This window comes from Rhinolophus sinicus, chromosome 3 (genome assembly GCF_057876585.1).
Source record: "Rhinolophus sinicus isolate RSI-liver-muscle chromosome 3, RSI-T2T, whole genome shotgun sequence".
NCBI lineage: Eukaryota > Metazoa > Chordata > Mammalia > Chiroptera > Rhinolophidae > Rhinolophus > Rhinolophus sinicus.
The window spans coordinates 182,421,511-182,442,348 of NC_142503.1; the positions used below are offsets into that span (position 1 = coordinate 182,421,511).

Genomic DNA, 20,838 nt, shown 5'->3' on the forward strand with positions numbered 1-20,838 from the left:
AAGTCCGTACATACATACGACGCCTTACAAAATGCTTATACGTGTATATCCAGTACATACTTTGATTAATTCAGCATCCAATGAAGTTTATCTCTATTTTATCTCTATTTTACAAACAAGAGAGGTTGTGGTTTATGCAAGGTCACAGAAGGTGGATCACAACTGGGATTTAGTCCAGGTCTTTTGACTATAAATTCAACCCAATTTTGCATAAGACTCCCTTGGGGGAACTTTTTTAAAAACGCAGATATCCAGACACTGCCCACTATCCTGTTCCCACTACTCCCAAGAGAGACTGATTTAGTAGGTCTGGCTTAGGTGACCTAAGATTGTGCAAGAGAGAGAGAGAGAGAGAGAGAGAGAGAGAGAGAGAGAGAGAGAGAGAACCTCTGAATATCTCATCGTGCAATAATAATTTCAAAGGTATAAGAGTTTGAAATAAATCTGTAGAAATCCTAGGATGGCCTGTGCAAATTGTTTTTGTGCCCTAAACATTAGCTTGTATGTAATTAGTCACCCAAAACTTCATATTAAAAGCATTCTGTTTAAGACTGTTATTGTGGTCTAATGTAAACCATATAAGATCAGGTGCAGTCAGAGCTAGTCACCTTTCCAGTTGTGTAACTTGGTGTAAATTAACTTCTTTCAGCCCAAGTTTACTGATATGTAAGATGGGATTGTAACGATTGAGTGAAACAAGATCTTCTAAAGCGCTTAACACAATGTCTGACAGAGAGTAAGTTCTCCATAACTCTTAAGAACATCTCTTTTCACAAGTAGGCTTCTGATTATTTCATGTTTTAGCTATATAGTTATAACTTACCTTTTCTTTCTCTTTTCCCATATTTGTGAGGAAATCACTATGTTCACTATTTGATCGTGCACATGTGTTCCTAAGCATATATCTTCACTAGTCTAGAAGCTCATATGCGTTGAGTTTTGGGAATGACTGGGAAATTTCTCATAGCTCCTTCCCTAATCTAGAGTCGTTCCGTTTATAAAAATTAAAAATAATCTCATGATCTGCGTCTTGCCCATCCAGCCATCTCTGTAGTCTTCTCCTCTCTGGTCAACCAGCTGCTTGAGTCTCTCAGGCCAGACACAGTCAAGGCCATGTACTCATGGTACATCATCTTAATGTCAACTGCATGAGTCTCGCAAGCTTTTCATTGTGTCTGTACAATACTATAATAATTTCCATTTGTTACAAAAACTCCTTGGTGGTATTGATTTTATGAACACTATACATTCCTTGCAATGAATATAGATTTTAGGGGAAAAGAGGCGTTTTCAAAATATGATGATTTATATTGCAATTCGTTGTCAAGTTCAGCTGTTTCCTGTGGATGATTTAGAGAACTTAGGGGCGCTGCAGAGAGGAGGGGACAGGTTGGAATGCCCAGCTGCTACCACCCAAAGAAACACCGGCACAAGGAAAACGGTCAGAATTCTGCATAATGACAAGAGTAGAGGAGCTTTTGTGGAAAAGAGAAGCAAAATAAACCGTACTGAATAATTCATTACTGTATAAACACAGTCGTAAAGTGTCATGGCACCAGTTGAGGAGATAGGTCCCACTGCTGCCGGGTTCTGCTGTCAGTGGCTGCAGGGTCACAGGAGGCAAAGATAACCAAGTAAATTTCACTACCCTGATCTCCATTCCTCCCACTCTTAATTTGTTTGGCCCATTCTTTCCTATTGCCTGAAGACAATCATCAAAATCTGGCAGCTTTTGATCTGACTATTGTGTTTATTTTATCTTTAGCTTTCACAACTCGAAGGAAAGCCTGAGTTTTTAATAAACACCCCACTACCAATTTATGAAAGGGAAAATGAGTTAGATAGTGATGCATTTTTTACGGAAGGCTTTTTAAGCCAGCTGTGCATGAGAAGGTCCAATTTGCATTGGAACTGCTAACTAGAACTCAGGGAAATCCCATCTGGTTTTGAGAAAAGAAAATAAAACAGAATAGAGAGTGCAATGCTTTAATAGTTTACGAAACATTTACTCAGCGCCCTTGTGGAAAAAGTGCCATGCTGGGAGCTAAGAAAGACTGCAAGAGAAGAGTGGAGTGGCCGCCCTGAGCCCTGACTATGGGTCCAGCACTGTTCTAAGTATAGTGGAGAATGAGGCAAATCTCATTCTCATGGAGCTTATATTCCATATATAAATGGCAAGAGCCACCTAGTAAATTCTATGCAGAGAATCATGAGAAATGAATAGCGAGCAGGTTGCTACTTACTGGGGAAGTCTTGGAAGGCCTCTCTGAGGAGTAAAATTGGAGGAGCTATCTGAACTACTAGGAGGAACTAGCCAGGCAAAAAGCAAGAAATAGAGTGTTCCAGGAAGCAAAGCTAGAGAGCATGGCCAGAGTCTGAGATGTCCTGTGTCAAGCGAAACTGTAGGAGATGAGACTGGAGTGGTCGGCAGCTGGAAGATCACAGGGGACTTTTACAGGCGGTCAAAGTACAGAATTTTGGTTTGGAGATTTTAAGTAAGAAAGTGACTTGATCTGATTTATAATTGATACTTTTAAAAGATCACTTTGGTTTCATTATGGAGATTGGATTTTAGGGAGCCAAAAATGGAGATTGGGAGATGATTTGGAAGGCTACTGCAGACAGAGTCCAAGCAAGGAATTATGGTGACTTACTACTCTAGAACATGGATAATGGCAGTGGAGAAAAACTGATATGTAAGACATTTGTTGCCCAAGTAGGGTCAACAGAGCTTCCTGGTACCCTGGATATGTAGAGGTGATTTCGGGTAGCAGCTCAAGTGTGATGACTAATTAGGGGCTTGCACATCTGGGTCAAACCCAAGAGATGGGAAATCTGAGGGAAGGTATAAATTTAGGAGGAGAGTAAAATCTAAAGTTCTGATTTAACCCTTTCTAATTGGAGATGCCTCTTGGATATTGAAGTGAAAATCTTGAGTATGCAGTTGGATATAGGAAACTGGAAATCTGAGAGGAGGCTTGAACGGAAAATCATGGTCATATAGATGGTAGGTATTACAGCCAAGGAGCTGGATGGGATCACCCAGAGAATAAGTTGCCTAGGGTCACGCCCGGGGCCAGCCAAAGATGGAGGTATGGGGGGGTTCAGTGCAGGAGGAAGAAAGTTGGAAAAGTTTTGGGCTGTTAAAGCTAAAGGAACAAAGTATTTCAGACAGAGCCTTCATTTCTGACTGGCACATAGGTGGTTTTTTATGTTGATAAAATAAATATTTTATATTATCTAATGTGTTGGACTAGACTAGTATTACAAGGGTCTAATAGTTTGCAAATAATGAGCTACATGCATACATTACCCCCAAAAATCCACACAGAGACAAAGCTAAGAACAGGGGAGCCGTTGCTAAGTTCATGCCTTTGACCCGTATTTGCACTGACTGCCCTTACTCTTTGCTGCACTTCATGAAGATAATTCCCTCTTGATTAAAGAAATTAGTGCCAGCAAGGATTCCTTGTTTGAATCCCACCCATTTCACAAAGCTGATGTCCAAGTGTTGCAAGCTGTTCTATTTTTGTAGTTCAACAAATACGTATAGAAGACCTAGGTGTGCCCTGCTCTATGCTAGACAGACAGAAAAATACAAAATAAGCATAAATATTCAACCTGAGTATCAAGGAGCTTATATCCTGAGCGAAAACAGATTACTTACACTGATACCTGATTATCATTAAAACAAAATGAAAAGAAGAATACTAATTCCTAGAAATTTCTTAGTTGGGTTTTCCCTTTTATGTACCTTACCCACTACTAACATTTTGGGAGAGAGGAGTTAAAATAATACCTTGACCTTCCATTCCTTCCTGTCCTCACCCCACGATGCTGACATCTGCTGGGATATGTGTTCCCAAGAGATGTATTGAGATTTCCTCTGCTGTTGTCATCTCTTTAGTCTCTTTGGGAGCACAAAGTAGTGGTGAACTCATAGAATCCAGCAAGTAACATCTTCTTGCATTTGAACTGAACATTTTACAGTTTCCAAGGTAATTTGAACTGTGACACTCATAAATTTATGAGTTAGAGAGCACACGTCTTCATAATTGTATCAATGAGGAAACTGAGGCTCCAGGGTTTGGGATGAGGAGAAAGTGACTTGTCGCAAGTCCACACAACCAGGTCCGTGCTCCTACCATTAAATGAGTATGTTCTTATGGAAATGTTTCTAAATAAGACCCTTCAGAGCTTAACTCTCACCAACAGAAGATATATATATATATATAATTACATGCAGAGATAACACAAATCACCACTAAAAGATGAACTAATCAAGCTTTAGGAATTTAACATTATTGGAGGAGTAGGGACAGAGGTTCAAAAGCAGTAGAATAATGGCCATGTTGGGTTAGGGTTTGAGATTGAGGTTATTCTTTCTTTGATGCTGAAGCAGATGCCCCAAAGGTCCCACTTGGAGTGGCACTGACCTCAGTTGCCTGGGACTCAGCCCACACTGTCGAATATAAAACCCTCATTTTATAGCTGATGCTATGGTGTCAGCTTTGAAGACAACAGTAGCAAACATTTTTAAAAAGCCCTTTAGAATGTATATGCACTTTTACATTCAAAACTCTCAGTCATATAAACCTTATAAACTCCAAGCAGTTTAGAAACATTTCTTTGAAAAAAGTATCTTCTCCAAAATGAATGCTGACCCGTGATCATTGTACTGATTTTGATGTTTTTAAAAGTTTGATTTTATATTTAGACAGGGTTCTTTGGACATGATGGGATAAAAATTGTCACATCAAAATATGCTGTTTCAAGTCAAATTATTATATTGTTTGTTCTCAGTGGCAAAAACAATCCTAAAGCATTCTTTACACCACTAGAGGTATAGATACAGAACCTTGCAGTTATTGATAATAAAACCCTTGTGTAGACAGCTAATGAGAGATGAAATGAAACTGACATGATTATGAGCTGCTAGCAATATTATTTTGTATCTTACACTTGAAAACAAATAAGCTTTGTGCATGTTACCTGATGGTTGACTTATGTGATAAAAATGTGTACGCACTGCATTGAGGCTGTGTTGGCTTCATTTGAAACTGTGGCTTCCATGGGTTTAAAAAATACATATACTGTTTTATTTGCAAAGTGACAACCATAAATTTTGGTGTGTTTAATTGTTTAAACCAGTGATTTCCAGAATGTCAGTGGTCTCCTCCTTGTATGACTTTTAAAGCAGGCTATTTTGAAATAGGTAAATTACTCAGTAGAAAGCTTATATATCTTCCTCAAAACACGTCTTATCCAGGAGTGTGTGTACACTGGAAGTGTCTTATTCTTTAAGTCTCAGACCAGTTATGTTTCCCACTTTAAGAAATTGCCTATGATACAAAAACAGCCTATATGAACATTATCAAAACTATCTTTGTTCTATAGAAGTCATTCAATACTGGGTGAGGCCATAAGAACATTTATAGGGTCTTCTCATACAATAAAATTCAATGTTAAAAGTATAATTAGTCAAAAAAATAACCTAAATGGCAACAAGGGTTTTTCTTTTCTTTCACTACTGGAATTTTTTTCTACCTCCTAAAACCTCCCAGCTGCCCTTTGTGAAGTTCCTAGAATAATGATTAACATTATTAAACCAGAGACTAAAAATCTTGGTATGGACTGACCCATGGGGACACTGTCATTATTTTAAAATAAAATAATAAAAGGGGCGTCCCGTAGGGGGCAAAAGCCTGACTCATCCTCGCAATTTACTCTATTTGTCAAAGTTACCCCAAAAAATTTCTTGGGAGTGACTGGAATTGGCTGTCAGAACCAGGTGCTCTCGAGTGTCTTGCCTTTGTGGTTTGCCTGTCCAGGTTTCCCAGTCATTGGTTCATTGGTTGAACATCAATGTTCTCACAAGGGTGTGATGTGGAATATAATACTCGTCATCTCTTCCAGTAGAGGCTGAGGCCATTTGTAAAAAATCCTTCTTCATGTCCCTTCTATAGTATCTTTCCCTCAACACACGCGCACGCGCACGCACGCACGTATGCACACACACTCCCTCTCTCCTCTCCTTTTCTCAATGCAGATTGAATGGAATGTTTTGTTTCCTACATGGTGTCTGGAAGACTGGTACAGTTTTCCCCAATGTACTCCAATGAAACCATGCTCATTTCCTGTCTATCCTATAGTTTACAGATACTGCCACTGTGCCACTGTGCTCTTTGGAGTACAAAGGGGTTTTGCTCATATTATTAAAAATATTATATTATATATATGCTCTATTCCATTTAGCAGGCTCATTTTATTAACTCCCTATTTTCACCTATGGTGCTCTTTCAATTTGTCAAAGCCCAAGAACTATGGAACAATGTTAATTGTAACTTCTCTATGCCCTATAAAGTATGCCTTCTTAGGCTATGAATGAATATGGGATACGTTTCCTAGAGCAGAACCCACGAACCCATGTATATTTTTACCTGCATTCCTGCCACTACAGGCCCTACCCCAACCCCCAACACTCATACACATGTACACGTGCATTCTTTCTTTCTTGGAATTAGCAAGAAGTCTTGAGATGTCCTTTACCCCTACTGGAAGGATGTGAAACCAAATCCAATACCTTTCTCCCACCCCCAAATCAGTTTTGTCTTGCGGACTTTCTCCCCAACCCTAGCTTGCTGTTCTGTTTTTCCTATTTTCCCTAAATGCAACTTACTTTAAGCATGTATTAACTTGATTAATATTCCTACAATTGAAGGATAATAGATGATTACCCATTTGTCAGTCTTAGCCATGTTCTTCTCTTTTAAATGTCTACTTATGACGTACATCCAGACTGCACGCCCTTTTTATTGTCTTAAAGAATCAAAGCTAAATTTAAAAAAAAATTAAGATACAAAATTTATTTTTAAAAAATGCAAAATTTGTTTTTCATTTTGGCTATCACCAAAAGGGGAATCAACAAGCCAGAAAATGCAAAGCAAAAAAAGTGTCCCCTGACTGCTCTGTCTGTGCCTCCTCAGCGTGTGCATCTGGTTGTTCATCTCTGAAAGTGTGTGAAATACTTATTTCTTTAAAACTTTTTTTTTTTTTGGTTCTTTTCTCCCTTCTTGTTTGGGAATTAAGTGCTTTTCATATTATATATATCTATCTATGTATATATATAAATATATCAATGTGTTTCTTTTTAATTGCTAGATCTTTAGATTTGGTTTTATCCAAAATTATGAGGAAAAAAAAGTTATGAATTGTTTTCTGCAATTTTTCCCCACTCCCTCTTTAAATGTGGAACAACTTCAGCTGCAGAATCCCCACATCCACATCTTTCAAAAGAGCCCAGTCTCTTTGGGAATCATGTACCGTGGGTGGCATGGGAAAAATGAATGAGATCATTCCAACTGTACCATTTCTATATAGGGAAGTAATTATCAACCCAACGAATTGGCCTTTCCGTCACCTCTGCAGCTCTCTAACCCCTTCCCTTATCTCTAGATGGGGCTGTGGGCTGTAGATGAAGTTGTTCAACCTGAATGCATAAATCTAATCTCCTTGTTTTTGCTTTTAACCTTTGGATCACTATTATTAGTATTACTATTTTATGTATTTTGACTATTTTTAGTAGGAAAAATAGTTTAACTGTTTTTATGATTTGAAAATCTTTAATGAAACTGTAATGATTTTTTAAAGTAATTGCATGTTGAAGAAGTTGCAGCTTAGGGTGTGTGAGATTGTCAGTGTTAGAGTTCTGTTCTTTATTTCTGTAGATGGGCATGTGTAGGCTCATTTGTTTTTGTATATTGCCCATCCCTTCCTTACAGCCAGAAGCTCTAATGCAGCTAGATCACTCCGCGCCGCCCTTACATGGACATGGCGACTCACTTACACATTTACTCCCATCATCTTCATCTCTTGTGTAGTACACTCATAGACACAACCCTACCCCTCTGCATCTTTCCTTCCCATACCCCTCCTTTCTTCAGCATTGTTCAAATGTATGTGCTGTCATCCATCCCCTTAAATTAAAGAAAGTCTAAAATGTGTCAACAATGACAAAAAATTTAAAAATCAAATATATATATATATCTGAGAACCTATAACAGTGCAGAAATTCATTCAAAACCCTCTACGTTCATAGATTTTTTTTTAAGGCAAATTATAAAGGTAAACAGGAATTTTTTTTTAATTTTTTAAATCATCGCAATCGGAATTATTTCAAATTCAAAATTGATGCCCTTCCAGGCCCCTTAAAGTAAAAATTTGTTAAAGTGCAGATTTTTTTTTTCTTTTTATGTTATGTGGTGTGGATGTATGTGTTGTTGCCTCCCTGTATCACCCTCTGTTGTAAATTATTATATTTGAAAATTTAGACATTTTGCTCAAAAGTTCTTTTTTAAAGAAATGACAACAGAAAAAGCAAGTTACAAGAATGTGGCAATTCTATTTGTAAGAGCATTCTTACACAACTTTCTTTTGTAAATTTTTCTTTCATGCCAAAAAACATGCGGGCAATTTGTTGATGTAAGTTGACTATAAATTAATACGGTATGCTTTTTTTAAATTTATTTTGTCTGTATGGAAATGATTTCTCTCTTTGTTTTCTGAAAACAGCCTCTATTTTTTTATTTGCTTTTACTTTTCTTCCCGTCCTTATCTTGTGAATGCCTTGTTGATGTTATTTGCTCTCCTTCCCTCTAGCTTACTTTGGCCCTGAAGTTAATTTTATTTTCTACTATATGATTTTAAAGACAATATTAAATATTTTGTTTCATTTGTGTCTATTTGCTTAATTTTCAGTGTTACGTTTTGTGCTGTATTGCTGTTAATAATCAATGTGAATTCTACTCTTGGTAGAAGGGGGTGGGTAAATTGTTCTTGACATCCAAAGGAGTCCTGGCCTCTTTGCTTATCCAGCTTTAAAGCCTTGAAAGTAATGGCAGGGTCTGATGTGGGATATTGAATGGTTACAGCCTACCCAAGGCTTGCACCGCAGATGAAAATGAGTTAACTACAAATGTTATCAGTAGTAATTACAACCTAATTTAACTCCTTGGAAAGAATTCAAGGAAACCAGTCCTTTTTGTTCCTTTTCTTTTTTTTTTCCTTCTGCAAATGGGGAAATAAGGTGCTCTCAAGTAATTATGGTTGAGTTGTCCAGGGTACCGTCACCACCACCTCAGGCTACAAAACAATTTTACTGAGAATAATGACATCGAGAATTTCAAGTGTTCAAAGTGTTCTCCTATTATAATGATGTCTTCCAACATATAGAAATAAGTACTGGTGAAAACACACACATACAGAAGGTACACAATCTCTCCCCCCCCTTTCTATTAATAATTCTCATTTCTCTCAAGGATTTAATCAGGTAAGCTTTAAAAAGATCCTAAGGTAGATTCTACCAAGAAGAAATACAACGATTTTCACACCTAAATTTTATTTAGGAAACTTTTCAGGTTGGTATTGCCATTTTGTGTGACTCTAGGGTGACAATACCCCTTGACCTTACAGGTATTTGGATCAATGTTGCCTTACTCACTTTAGGAAACATAGTCGGTAAGAAGTGCTATAAAAGTTTTAAATAAAGAGGTTACCTATCTCACTTAATTTTAGATATTAGTGTCATCTGAAACTGTTAAAAGAAATTATCAAACTGAAGAGTGGATAGTAGATATGTTTCCAACCCAGCAGCTTTAATGAGTAGGCTTTCTCTACCGAGGTTTATATAATTTTATATTGTTTGACTTTGGGAATTATATTTTAGGTTTAAAACTAAGAAATTCCTCAATGGGGTGCTAGTTTATCTAACTTTATTGAAAGCTTTTATTTTTGTTGACTGAGCTATCCATAGGTCAATTTAATAAAAGGCTAATCTTTAAAAGAAAAAAATACAAGCTCTTTGAACTATAATAAATTATCCCTCAAACTCGGCATTTAAAATAGCCTTAGTAATCTGCATCCTATATTACCATACTTCTGCTTAACATGAAACTACTACATAAAAAATGGTCAGAACAAAGTGATCAATGGCTTCAGTGTTTATAGGCTCAAAATAGTAGAAATGATACTAGTAACTCACATTTCAGAGTAGCATTAGGCTCTGTGCTAAATATTTAACATGCATGATAATTAATATTAACACGCATTATTACTATTCACATTGGTGCTTTGAGGTAGGCTGTATTATCATGCCCATTTTAAAGACAGGTTAAGAAATTTAACCAAACTCAGATGGCTGGTAAGCCACAGAGTGATGGTGTTAACTTGAGTCTGAGTAACTTCAGAGGAGAAGCTCTTAATCATAAGCAAATGAAAAACTCCACTTGACATTCCTTTTTTTACAATGGATAATGATATCAAGGGGCTATGGCTCATCTTACCTGGGCATATGTTGAAAAATAGAATCTGAAGCCTTACAGAATCAAACCCATTTCAGACAAAATAGGGGGGAAAAATGTCCACCTAGAGATTCTCATTTTATTAAAATATAAGTTAAGCCCCTTTGAGACACTTGAGGTTTTCTGCTGTCTTCTCCGCAGGTACTTGCCACGTTGGTCCATGGCTATTTTTCCTAAAGATGGATGGAGAACAGTTTCATGATTTCAAGCTTTGAAATATGTATGTGTTACACGTGCACACTTCTGTGGCACCAGATAACTAAATGAATATTATTTAGTACCTAATTTTGTGAGGAAAAGGATGATTTCTCCCCATTCTATGTGAATTTCCCAGCAGAGAATTAGAAAAATGCTAATGAAAGATGAGGTAAAGAACTTAAATATACATAAAATAAATTAAAGGAATTGCAGCAGATTCTCTCTCTTCAATGTCCTTGTTTTGGTGTTTTTGTTACTTCTTAGAGTCAAATATCCCCAGAGAGGCAAAGGTTGGAGCCACATTGAACTTCATGCTGCTCTTCTTGATTTTTCTTTTTTTTTTTTTCTTTTTTTTTCAGATAACCCCCTACATTCACCATCACCCACAACATTCTCACAGTTCAGAAGTGTTCTATTAAATTTTTAATACACTGTCTTTTTGGACGGCAGAGAGCCCCTTTTGCTGGATATCAGCTCTAGACACATGAATTATATATCTATAAATACAATCATAAAGCAAAAAAGCAGGGCAGCCTTCAGGGCTAAAATAGACCTTTTATATCCCTAGTGATCTCTCTGGTTTAAAAAAAAAAAAAGCACAAACCTGTCAAAAAAGGGTATGTATTCCTGATTTAAAATGATAACTTTAAGGAATACAAATCTTATTCCCAATCAAAGAAAAATTCAGGGGATGAAATAGGAGGTCGAAGTTTTGATGGATTATAGATTTTGTATCACTCTGCCTGTAACCCCTTATGACTTTAGGCTTATTAGTTCTGTGAATACTTTTGAAAGAATAGACATCTGGTAGATCACTGACTCCATAATCTTTGGGCAGTGAAAAAAAATCAGCTGCTCCAAAATTTCTGAGGATAGTCACTTTGGATGAAAACAAATAAACAAAGTCTTAAATAGGCTTCCACAGTCTGAGTCATTTCTATTCAGGAACTAATAATGAGAGAAATACATCCCTCACCTCCTCATCTCAAATGATTTGTGCCTGTGGCCTCGCCGGGATACTATAATTATCTCAACTCTTAAAGATAGAATTTGATATTAAAATTGATTCTCCATTCCAACTCACACACCTTCCACATTTATAGTTATCTAAAATGTTCCACCTATTTTCATTATAATTCCTACTTGTAATAATGACCCTACATCCCAGTTGACTTCCTTTTAAGCTAAAAACACTTTTCCAATTCCTTGAGATGCCAGGAAAGGGGTTTATGAAAGTTTTTACCATTTCAGTGATTAAATACCACCAGAATTTGGGCTCAAATATTCCTGATAAGGGGCATCATTTGTCATTTTTATTACTGCTACCAGGATTAATAACAAAACAGTAACGATAACTGATGATTAGTAGTTTTGACAGTTTCCGTTATTTAAAACTCTGCAATAGCGTACCCATCGTTTTAGTTTTGAAATAAGCTTTTATCATTTCACTTATAGCTCACCAACATTTATAAGTTAAGGAGCTTCAGGACCCTCTTTCCATCACATTATAAAAGAATGGCATTTATTTATTTATTCATTCATTCATTTTTGGTAATCCAAGAGAGATGCTTGCATTCGGGTGTTGAATGAGGAGGAAATAAGCATAGGAAAATGGGGGCGAGTCAGCTGCAGAGTGAGCAGTTTGTAAATTGTGTAGCTTTTTAACAACAAAGGTGTTGTGGAAGCTTTAGCTAGAGTCGAAGGAAGGGGGTAGGAAAATTTAAGACTCCACTTGGGTGTCACAGACGGCACACTATGAGTGCAAATGAATGCCACTCTATAGTCGTGAAGACAGTGATCGTAATCTTAGTGTCACTTAAAGGGACACTAGCATCCTACTTAAAGATCTGCCTTTACATTTAAATTATTTGCATCAGGCCTCTGTCTCCCGACAAATCAATTATTCCTTGTCCTTTATCCCAGCTTCCTCTCTACACGCGGGTAGATTTTTATCATTGCCCTAAGGAACAAGTGATTCTCAGTATTTGTGCCTGCAAAGAACACACATTCTAGACCTTTGTTCCAGGTGAGATGGGGAAGAACTCTTGTCTTGTTCCTTGAAGGAAAGTAAAGTCGTCCCCAAGTAATCTCTAGGGAACCCTTAAACAGTTTGCACAGGACTTCTCTCTCCTGATTGCGCTTCTCTTATTCAAACACTATGTTTTCCCACGTGTCACCTTAAACATAACACTCAGGACCCTGTACTAGAAGAATAAGGAGAAAAGTTAGCCCAGGTTAGGTTTATGACTGGCTTACCTATACAGAAACGTGCTCCAAATCCCATTTATAAAAACTAGCAGAAGTGTGTAAATTATGCATTAAATAAGTTGCAAGATATATGAATTATTGATGTTCACCATGTCAAAAATAGGCATGCTGGTCCAGTAAAGCGGGTCTAAAGCTTTGACAAATCCACAAAGATCATTTTCCTCAATAGTTTCAAACTCCGAGCACTAGAAGAGAAACACAGACCAAATTATCATCTTGAGATTCTCATACAGATTCTTGTTTTATTTCCCCATGTATAGTAACATTATCTGGTAGGCCAGAGATGATGGTACAATGCTCTATAGTCCCTTCCGTTCTAAACAATATTCTTTTTGTACATCATTGCTACGCTCCCTAGCTCTATTTCTCTCTGTGTAACACACTGTTAATGGCTACATATGGAGGCAGTGAAGGCTTCTGGCATGGGTGCGGCAGTTCTTCTCAGGTGCTATGAAGGTTTGCAATAGCTTTCTTCTCAGGTGGCCCTTCCCTTAGCACACCTGAAATCTGGACAAATTAGATGCCGCAGTTCTACCTGAGGCACAGGACCTGTTTAAACATACAAGGTGTGGAAAGCTGAGCAGGGATTGTCTAATGTGTGAGTCAGTCTTTACAGGAAGAACCTGGGAAGACTGTGTAAGCTCACAGGTTTGTATACCTGGAGTGTCCCTAGAACTTTGCAGTCTGGAGCCACATGTCTGGGTTTGTCACCAACAGGGAGGGGCACCTCAGCAAAGTCATAGCTGATAACAGATGCTCAAACACCAACCATCCCGTCAGGGCAAAGTTACTCCTAAGAACAGAATACACAAGAACATTGTACCTGGTTGAGAGCTTAGTGACCCAGCTCAGAAAGAGGCCTTCAACGATATCACATTAACATCTCAACTAGCTGACTAACTGGGGCAGGTGAACATCATGCCATCTTTGCTAGAAGATTTTAAAAAACAATAGTTAGAATAGATATTTTGGACAAGATTCAATGAAGAGACATGAACTGAGACTTTTTGAGATTTTTTTCTCTGTTTGAAAAATAACACTGTAAAGAGACGAGAAGAGACCCTGATGATCTTGCTTGCATACAAGAATAATACGCTGGGCCTTCGGGTTAGGTGACTAACATCCATCACAGAATATTTGTGGTCCCTGTGATCTGCAAGACACCATGATTTAGTGAACTATTCTGAACTTTCTTTCCCGACCTAGTTCACATATTTATAAATGCAGTAACTAGTTAGTGTCTGTGGGTCCCTGTTATATTTTTGCCATTCTAGTTAAAAATCACTATTTTTCAAAACTCACTTTGCTATCTCTACATTTCTGAATCTAAAAGTAAGTTTCTGATAAGTCATAGCTGTCTAAGCTGGGTATTTTTTAAAATCTAGCATCCAGCTCAGTCTGTATTGCATATAGCGTAAAAGCAGTGCATTAACATGAGGTTAACCAATGCCAGGCGAGTTGTCATTTAATAGTCAGGGGAATTTCTGGAAGAGCATAGTCAAAATGGGTTTGTCAGATGAACAATGTTAACCACTTATAACTTCCCCTCACTTAGCATATAGTAAATGAAGACTGCATTTGATAAATGTGAAATAAAAGGTAGTAACTTCAAATACTGAAGACATGGTCTTTTATCTTCCCGGATCTTGGTCTCGGTGACATGGAAAATATGTCATTCTCATCCTCATGGGAGCAAAAAGGTAGAGACCCGAGAAGGCAATAAAGAAATGCAATGGTTTTCAAATTAATCACATGTGCACACACACACACACACACACACACACACACACACACAAGTTTGATAGTCAGTATTTGCAATAGTATAACTGGGTGTTATCAGCCCATAAGCAGATCCTGGAAACAGCCTATATGAATTCTATCTAAATAATTACTTGAGAGTATCTTTAAAATCTATGCCCTTCAATTTGTGGATTTCTGGTTTTGGTGGCAAGAGGCATATCATGGGCTCTGAAACAGCCTAGAATGGTTAGGCTGTCACCAGAAAGAATCCATATGTGGATCCAGGTCATTTGATTGTAATTTTTGAGGCGTAACCTATGAACTCCATTCATAGTTGAGAGTGACTGAATTATGTTTATGTACAAATATGCTAATTCTGTGTTTCTTTTTCTTTTCAATCCCAGGAGGTGAATTAGTTATCCCTCTTCTTGTAGAAGACCCTTTAGCTACCCTTCCTATTGCTACTCGTGCACCTTCCATTACACTCCCCCCTACCTTTCGCCCCCTCCTCACCATTATTGAGAACACCAAAGATTCCCTGTCCATGACCTCTGAGGCGGGGTTACCTTGCTTGTCGGACCAAGGCAGCGATGGTTGTGATGATGATGGCTTGGTGATATCTGGGTATGGCTCAGGGGAAACCTTTGACTCTAACCTGCCCCCTACTGATGATGAAGATTTTTACACCACCTTCTCCTTGGTAACAGATAAGAGTCTTTCCACTTCAATCTTCGAAGGTGGCTACAAAGCACATGCGCCCAAGTGGGAATCCAAGGACTTTAGACCTAACAAAGTCTCCGAAACTAGTAGGACTACTACCACATCTTTGTCCCCTGAGCTGATCCGCTTCACAGCTTCCTCCTCGTCTGGGATGGTGCCCAAATTGCCAGCTGGCAAAATGAATAACCGTGATCTCAAACCCCAGCCTGACCTAGTCTTGCTTCCGTTGCCCACTGCCTATGAGCTAGACAGCACCAAACTGAAGAGCCCACTAATTACTTCCCCCATGTTCCGTAATGTGCCCACAGCAAACCCCACGGAGCCGGGAGTCAGACGGGTCCCGGGGGCCTCAGAGGTGATCCGGGAGTCGAGCAGTACAACAGGGATGGTCGTCGGTATTGTGGCTGCTGCCGCCCTCTGCATCTTGATTCTCCTGTACGCCATGTACAAGTACAGGAACAGGGACGAGGGGTCCTATCAAGTGGACGAGACGCGGAACTACATCAGCAACTCGGCCCAGAGCAACGGCACGCTCCTTAAGGAGAAGCAGCAGAGCTCGAAGAGCGGCCACAAGAAACAGAAAAACAAGGACAAAGAGTATTACGTGTAACACATGACACCACTCACAATACCTGAATTTAAAACAGAGTTATTTCTATATCAGTATATAAATACTTGCGAAATGAGATTTACCAGATGTCAGAACTGTCCTAACTGTGAGATGGGGTAGACCCTGACGATGGTGGGGAAAACCATTTTTTAAAGGATACACACCATGATGTACCTACCTTTCAAGTTCAGCCATGGCTGCTTTGATTCGGTCATCGCCTGGAGACAGAACATCGGTTCTGCCCTGCTGTACCATAAAGCACACACCTTGCGCTCTGGAGCAAGCCGATGGCTCCCCACTTTCGCGGACTTGGGAGCGCCCTTCTCTTGAGGACCTTTCACCCAAGGTAGAAGACTTCATGGCTTACTTGTTCCATAACTCCAAGTGAGTCTGTAACAATGTTTGTGAAGCTTGACTGTAACAATGGTTTCTTTTTTGTTTGTTTGTTTAATTATGTAAAAAACAAAAACAAAAACAAAAACAAAAAAAAAAAAGAAAAGAAAAATGTTAAAAACAACAACAAAAAAAACAACACCCAAACACCCTTGTCTGGTTCTGGCCAGTACTTGTAACTTTTCAAGATCTGAGGGGAAAAAAAAAAAAGGCTTTTGGGTTTTTGTTTATTTTTTGAGAATGACTGGACATAAGTTCAAGAAGAAGAAGAAAAAAAAACTCAGAAAACAAAGTCAAGAAAGACTCTTGCCATATGAACTCAAAAGCTACCACGGTGTTCACTCTACATATCAGGTTGTGGTGTTTTTAAAATCTGTTGTTTGTTTCCTATATGATGCTTTGCTGAACACAGAAAAATTATGTGATGGATGGTAATATTGATTTGAAAAGCTGGTCCCTCAGGATCTAATTCCAGAATTTGCCACCCAAACCCAGAACAGATGGGGTTAGGGTTGGTTTTATCAGAGCTATTGGCTTTACTTAACAATATTGTTCCTGTCCATTAGCCCAGCCAAATTGTGGTAAAGGAGACAGCCCCACAAACTAAAACAGAGCCTTTCCAAGGGAGGGGGAAGGGGGCGTGGGCTGTATCTGGAACTGATTGAAATGCATGCAAATATAGAAGAAAAGACAATACTAAAAGTCTGTTAGAGAATCAAAACAGACACTAGGGGAGTTCAACTTGTGATGGAACCACAAAAGGTCACACAAGCCAAACATGGCATGACAAGAGTGCAAAATCTATAGTTCTTCCCCTGTCCCCAACATGCTGATGTTTTTCGTAGTGGTTTAATTTTGTAGCCTGACACTTATGGATAACTCTATCCTTCCATTTGCTCATGTCTCCCTTCACCCATCTTTTCTAAAACTAAATAATAAATGAGTAAAGCTGCTGTGACACACACACAAAAGGAATTTAATAGTATAATATATATATAAATAAATATATATACAGATATATTTATCATGGTATGTTTGATGGGATGACTGAAACAGGAAAACTGTTAAAGTCTTGAACTGGAATGAGAATGTTGTTTCAAAAGAAAAATCACAAAACAACAAAAAAGTAAACCTTAAAATGTGAAGAAAGTGTGAGTTTTAGTTTTGTCACAGTTAACTGTGTCAAAAGAGAATAAAAAACTCTTCTCAGATTTTGTTTACATATTTTACTACATTTTTGCTGGTCTAATTCCTTAGCTACCTATGTACATACTGCTTTAAGAACTGTTCTTTCCTTTCTATCCGTTTATTTAAGTGTGTTTGGTTTATACTCCAGTTGTCTTTCTTTCTTTTTGAAAAGAGGAAATAATGTATAGAAAAACAATAGGTCGGTTGTGTGGCCATAGCTGTTTGAAAAGCAAGAGACAAAGCAAGACAAATATTCACACAAAAAAATGAAGTGTGTCCTCTGGAGGGTCAGATATATACAATTTCTTTTGTACAGATGAAAATCAATCAGCTGTTTAGATTTAGAAATCTACTCTTGCTGGTCGTTGTAAGTTGCATGAATATTTGACTTTGAAAAAATATCTTCAAGACCTGGGGCAAAAAGTGCAATCTAAACAATGGCAGCCTTTACTAATGTGTGTGGAAAGAGATGTACCTCATTCTCTGATATTTCAATATGTTAAGAGTTTGGGATTTTTGTCATTAAAAAAGACAGGATTATAAAGCGACGTCAAAGCACGATTTTAGATAACCTAAATGGCCCAACCTATATGAAATTGATTATATCTCGATGTCTTTAAAAGATGCTGTTCTTGGAGTCTTGAGGTCTTGTGAACTGATTTTCTGCTTTCTTTCTTTACATTTTTTTTTTTAATTTGAATAAAAATACATTTGTTACATTCCTTTTAGTGTAAGTTCTATTTGGACAATTTTATGGGAACATGTGCATTCTGTATGTGAGCTTCTATCATATTCCTGTTGTTTTATGAACAGACTCTTAAGGAATTTATTTCATAATGTTGTGATGTTACTGCTTTTTTCTTTTCTCTTTTATTTCATATTTGCATTTTCGTTCAAGGATATGCTTAGCAATAAAATGTTCTTCCCAAAACCTTGTATGATGATGCATTTTTTATTTTCTAGACATTTGGTAAAAGATCTTATACTAAATCTAAACATATCGTATCTTATTAAAAGCCAAGTAAGCTAGGACCACTTACACGTGAAATAAAATATTCTAACCAGTTACTAATTACTTATATAAACATCAAAAGTGGCATATGTATTGGGCTAAACAATTATTGTCTGTCAACTGAGGCATTATTATTTAGATTGCTATGATAGAGTAACCAGGAAAGAAAACAGGTAAGGTGACAAAAGCATTGTATTCTGGAAAAGATTATTGGATACTATATTTTCAAAAGTGTTTGGTAACTTTTAAGTATTTGCTGTAAGTCAACAAGCTGAACAGTTCTCCAGAACCGTGTTCATGTAGTGCTTTAAAAATGGAAAAGCTTTAGATGCCTTCTTTTTAAGCCTCCCACCCTACTGATTTTTTTAAAAGCATTATATCCAAAAACAAAATTTAAATGAGTGCTTAAATTTTAACAGCTTCTTTCTAGATTTTCAGATTATAAAATTCTGCAAACGTTCATTATATTTGGAACCTTTGTTGTATTTCAGGGGCCCTTGATTTGCTGGTTCCCTAAGCACAGGCATACTTTACCGAATGGATAATCCATCATGATACTCCATATTTTTCACCATGATCCAGAAATCTGGGTTAACTGAACAGCTGTATTCTATTCATACATTGGTTACCAGTTTTCAAAGAGTTTGAATTCAAAATAAATGTAATTAACTCTGTTCCTTCAGATTTCATTAATGGAAAGGTTATGCTATTGACTGTCATGTGAATGGAAAAAAAATGAGGCTCAATGATGTCAAGCTATGGAAAGTTCCTCTTTTGGGTCCTGTCTCAGATAATTTATGTAAAGTAAAGCAATCATTCATGAATGCTCATGATGTGACAGTACTGTGTTAAGTGTTTTGGATCTGTGTTGTCTGTTTAACCCCCGAGTGGTAGAGAATATTTTCCTCATTTACAGATGAGAAAACAAAGACAGCAAGAGCTGAATGACAGCTTGGTTAATACATTTCTAATCATGTTAGAAGTCAGGTCTTGCTGGCATGGAGTTCAGTGGGACATCACGGAAAGGGTATAGGCAATGAGGCCAGACAGAGCCGGGTTGGAATCCCTGCTGGACTGCTCATTATGTATGAGCAAAATTCACAACGTCTCTGAGATGCAGCTTTCTTTCTCACCTGAAAAATGTGCCATCTCAATGACCTCGCCTTTCAATGTAGTTTGAGGGAAAACAATGAAATAATATAAAGTGTTCTAATTGTGATTGATGCAGAGCAGGGGCTCAGCAAGTGAGTCCTCTTCATTTTGAGTCCTATGCTACTGTCTATATAATAGCTGCCTTCTAGAATTGAAATTCTACAATAAAGAGATCTATTTAGTAGTTGTCAGGCAATGTCACCAAATTATGGCTAGGGTTTACTACTTGTAATTAAGAAAACTAGACCTTCTAATAAAATACTTGATTGAAAGCATGATTGCAACTATTAAATATGTGGCATTGACATTTGGTAGCATAAGAATCTGACAGCACCTTTTAAACAAGTGGCCAGAAGTTAGGGTGAATAAAAGGGAGCATAGATTTGAGAAAATGTTGAGCTTCCCAGATAAATTTCCAAATGATGGCTCATGTGGTAAATTCATCAAGATCTAAGTGGCATTTGCTCGGATACATTGATTAAAGTCCATCAACAGAAATAATGTGTCCTTGTCTTTCCATGGGGAAGTGGTGAGACTATACTATTCCTTTCCAATGTGTTTAACTTTGGCCATGGACTTCGGATTCAGGAAACTTAGTTTAAATCTTGGCTCTGAATCCTGGGTCTGTCCTTTACTATCTGCTAGGCCTTGAGTAAGGTGGACAGTGACTCTAGCTTCACCCATGAAATTGGAATGATATTATCCTCCTCTTTGGCTGTTCTATAATTAAATGACCTCATGTGAATATAAGTGCCTGGATGTAAGCACCGTGGCTGGCCCATAGCCCTCAAACAATGATGGCTAAATTGTCTTTTTAATCATCTGCTATTATCGTGGATAAAAAAAAATAAGCTAAAATTCTTTCTGAAAGTTTAGAAAGGATACATATCAGAGGGCCCCAGGATAATTCTTATACTTCTGTAACCTAAAATTGTAATTGTTTTTATTCACCTACATTTGAAATCACATTGATTTATTAATTCTTTGAGCTCTCCTTGAGTCTTCCACCAGAAATGAGTATATCACTGTAAAACCCTTTACTTCAACCAACTCCTCCAGAATAGGAACCTTAGGAAATGTTCAAATGGTAAACTGTTCTGTGGCTCACAGGACAGTCTTCTATGCTTCCCAGATTACAGAGTTGTCATTGCCTGAGAGACCCCTTCCAAATTCTATATTTGTTTTCTCTCTATAAACTG

The 20,838-nt window shown here is 37.6% G+C and overlaps 1 protein-coding gene across 42 annotated transcripts in view; it reads left to right on the plus strand.

Annotated features, from left to right (window-relative positions):
* The window catches only part of NRXN3 (neurexin 3), a 1,515,532-nt gene extending 1,497,126 nt beyond the window's left edge, over window positions 1-18,406 (plus strand). For 19 of the 42 annotated variants that reach the window (XM_088797435.1, XM_074327101.2, XM_074327100.2 and 16 more), the window contains one exon: window positions 14,969-18,406. In XM_088797435.1, coding sequence (XP_088653561.1) covers window positions 14,969-15,894 — 926 coding nt within the window. In that variant the 3' untranslated portion in view covers window positions 15,895-18,406. The other 23 variants (XM_074327130.2, XM_074327137.2, XM_074327136.2 and 20 more) reach the window with 4 other exon arrangements.
* Window positions 18,407-20,838: the final 2,432 nt, after the last annotated feature.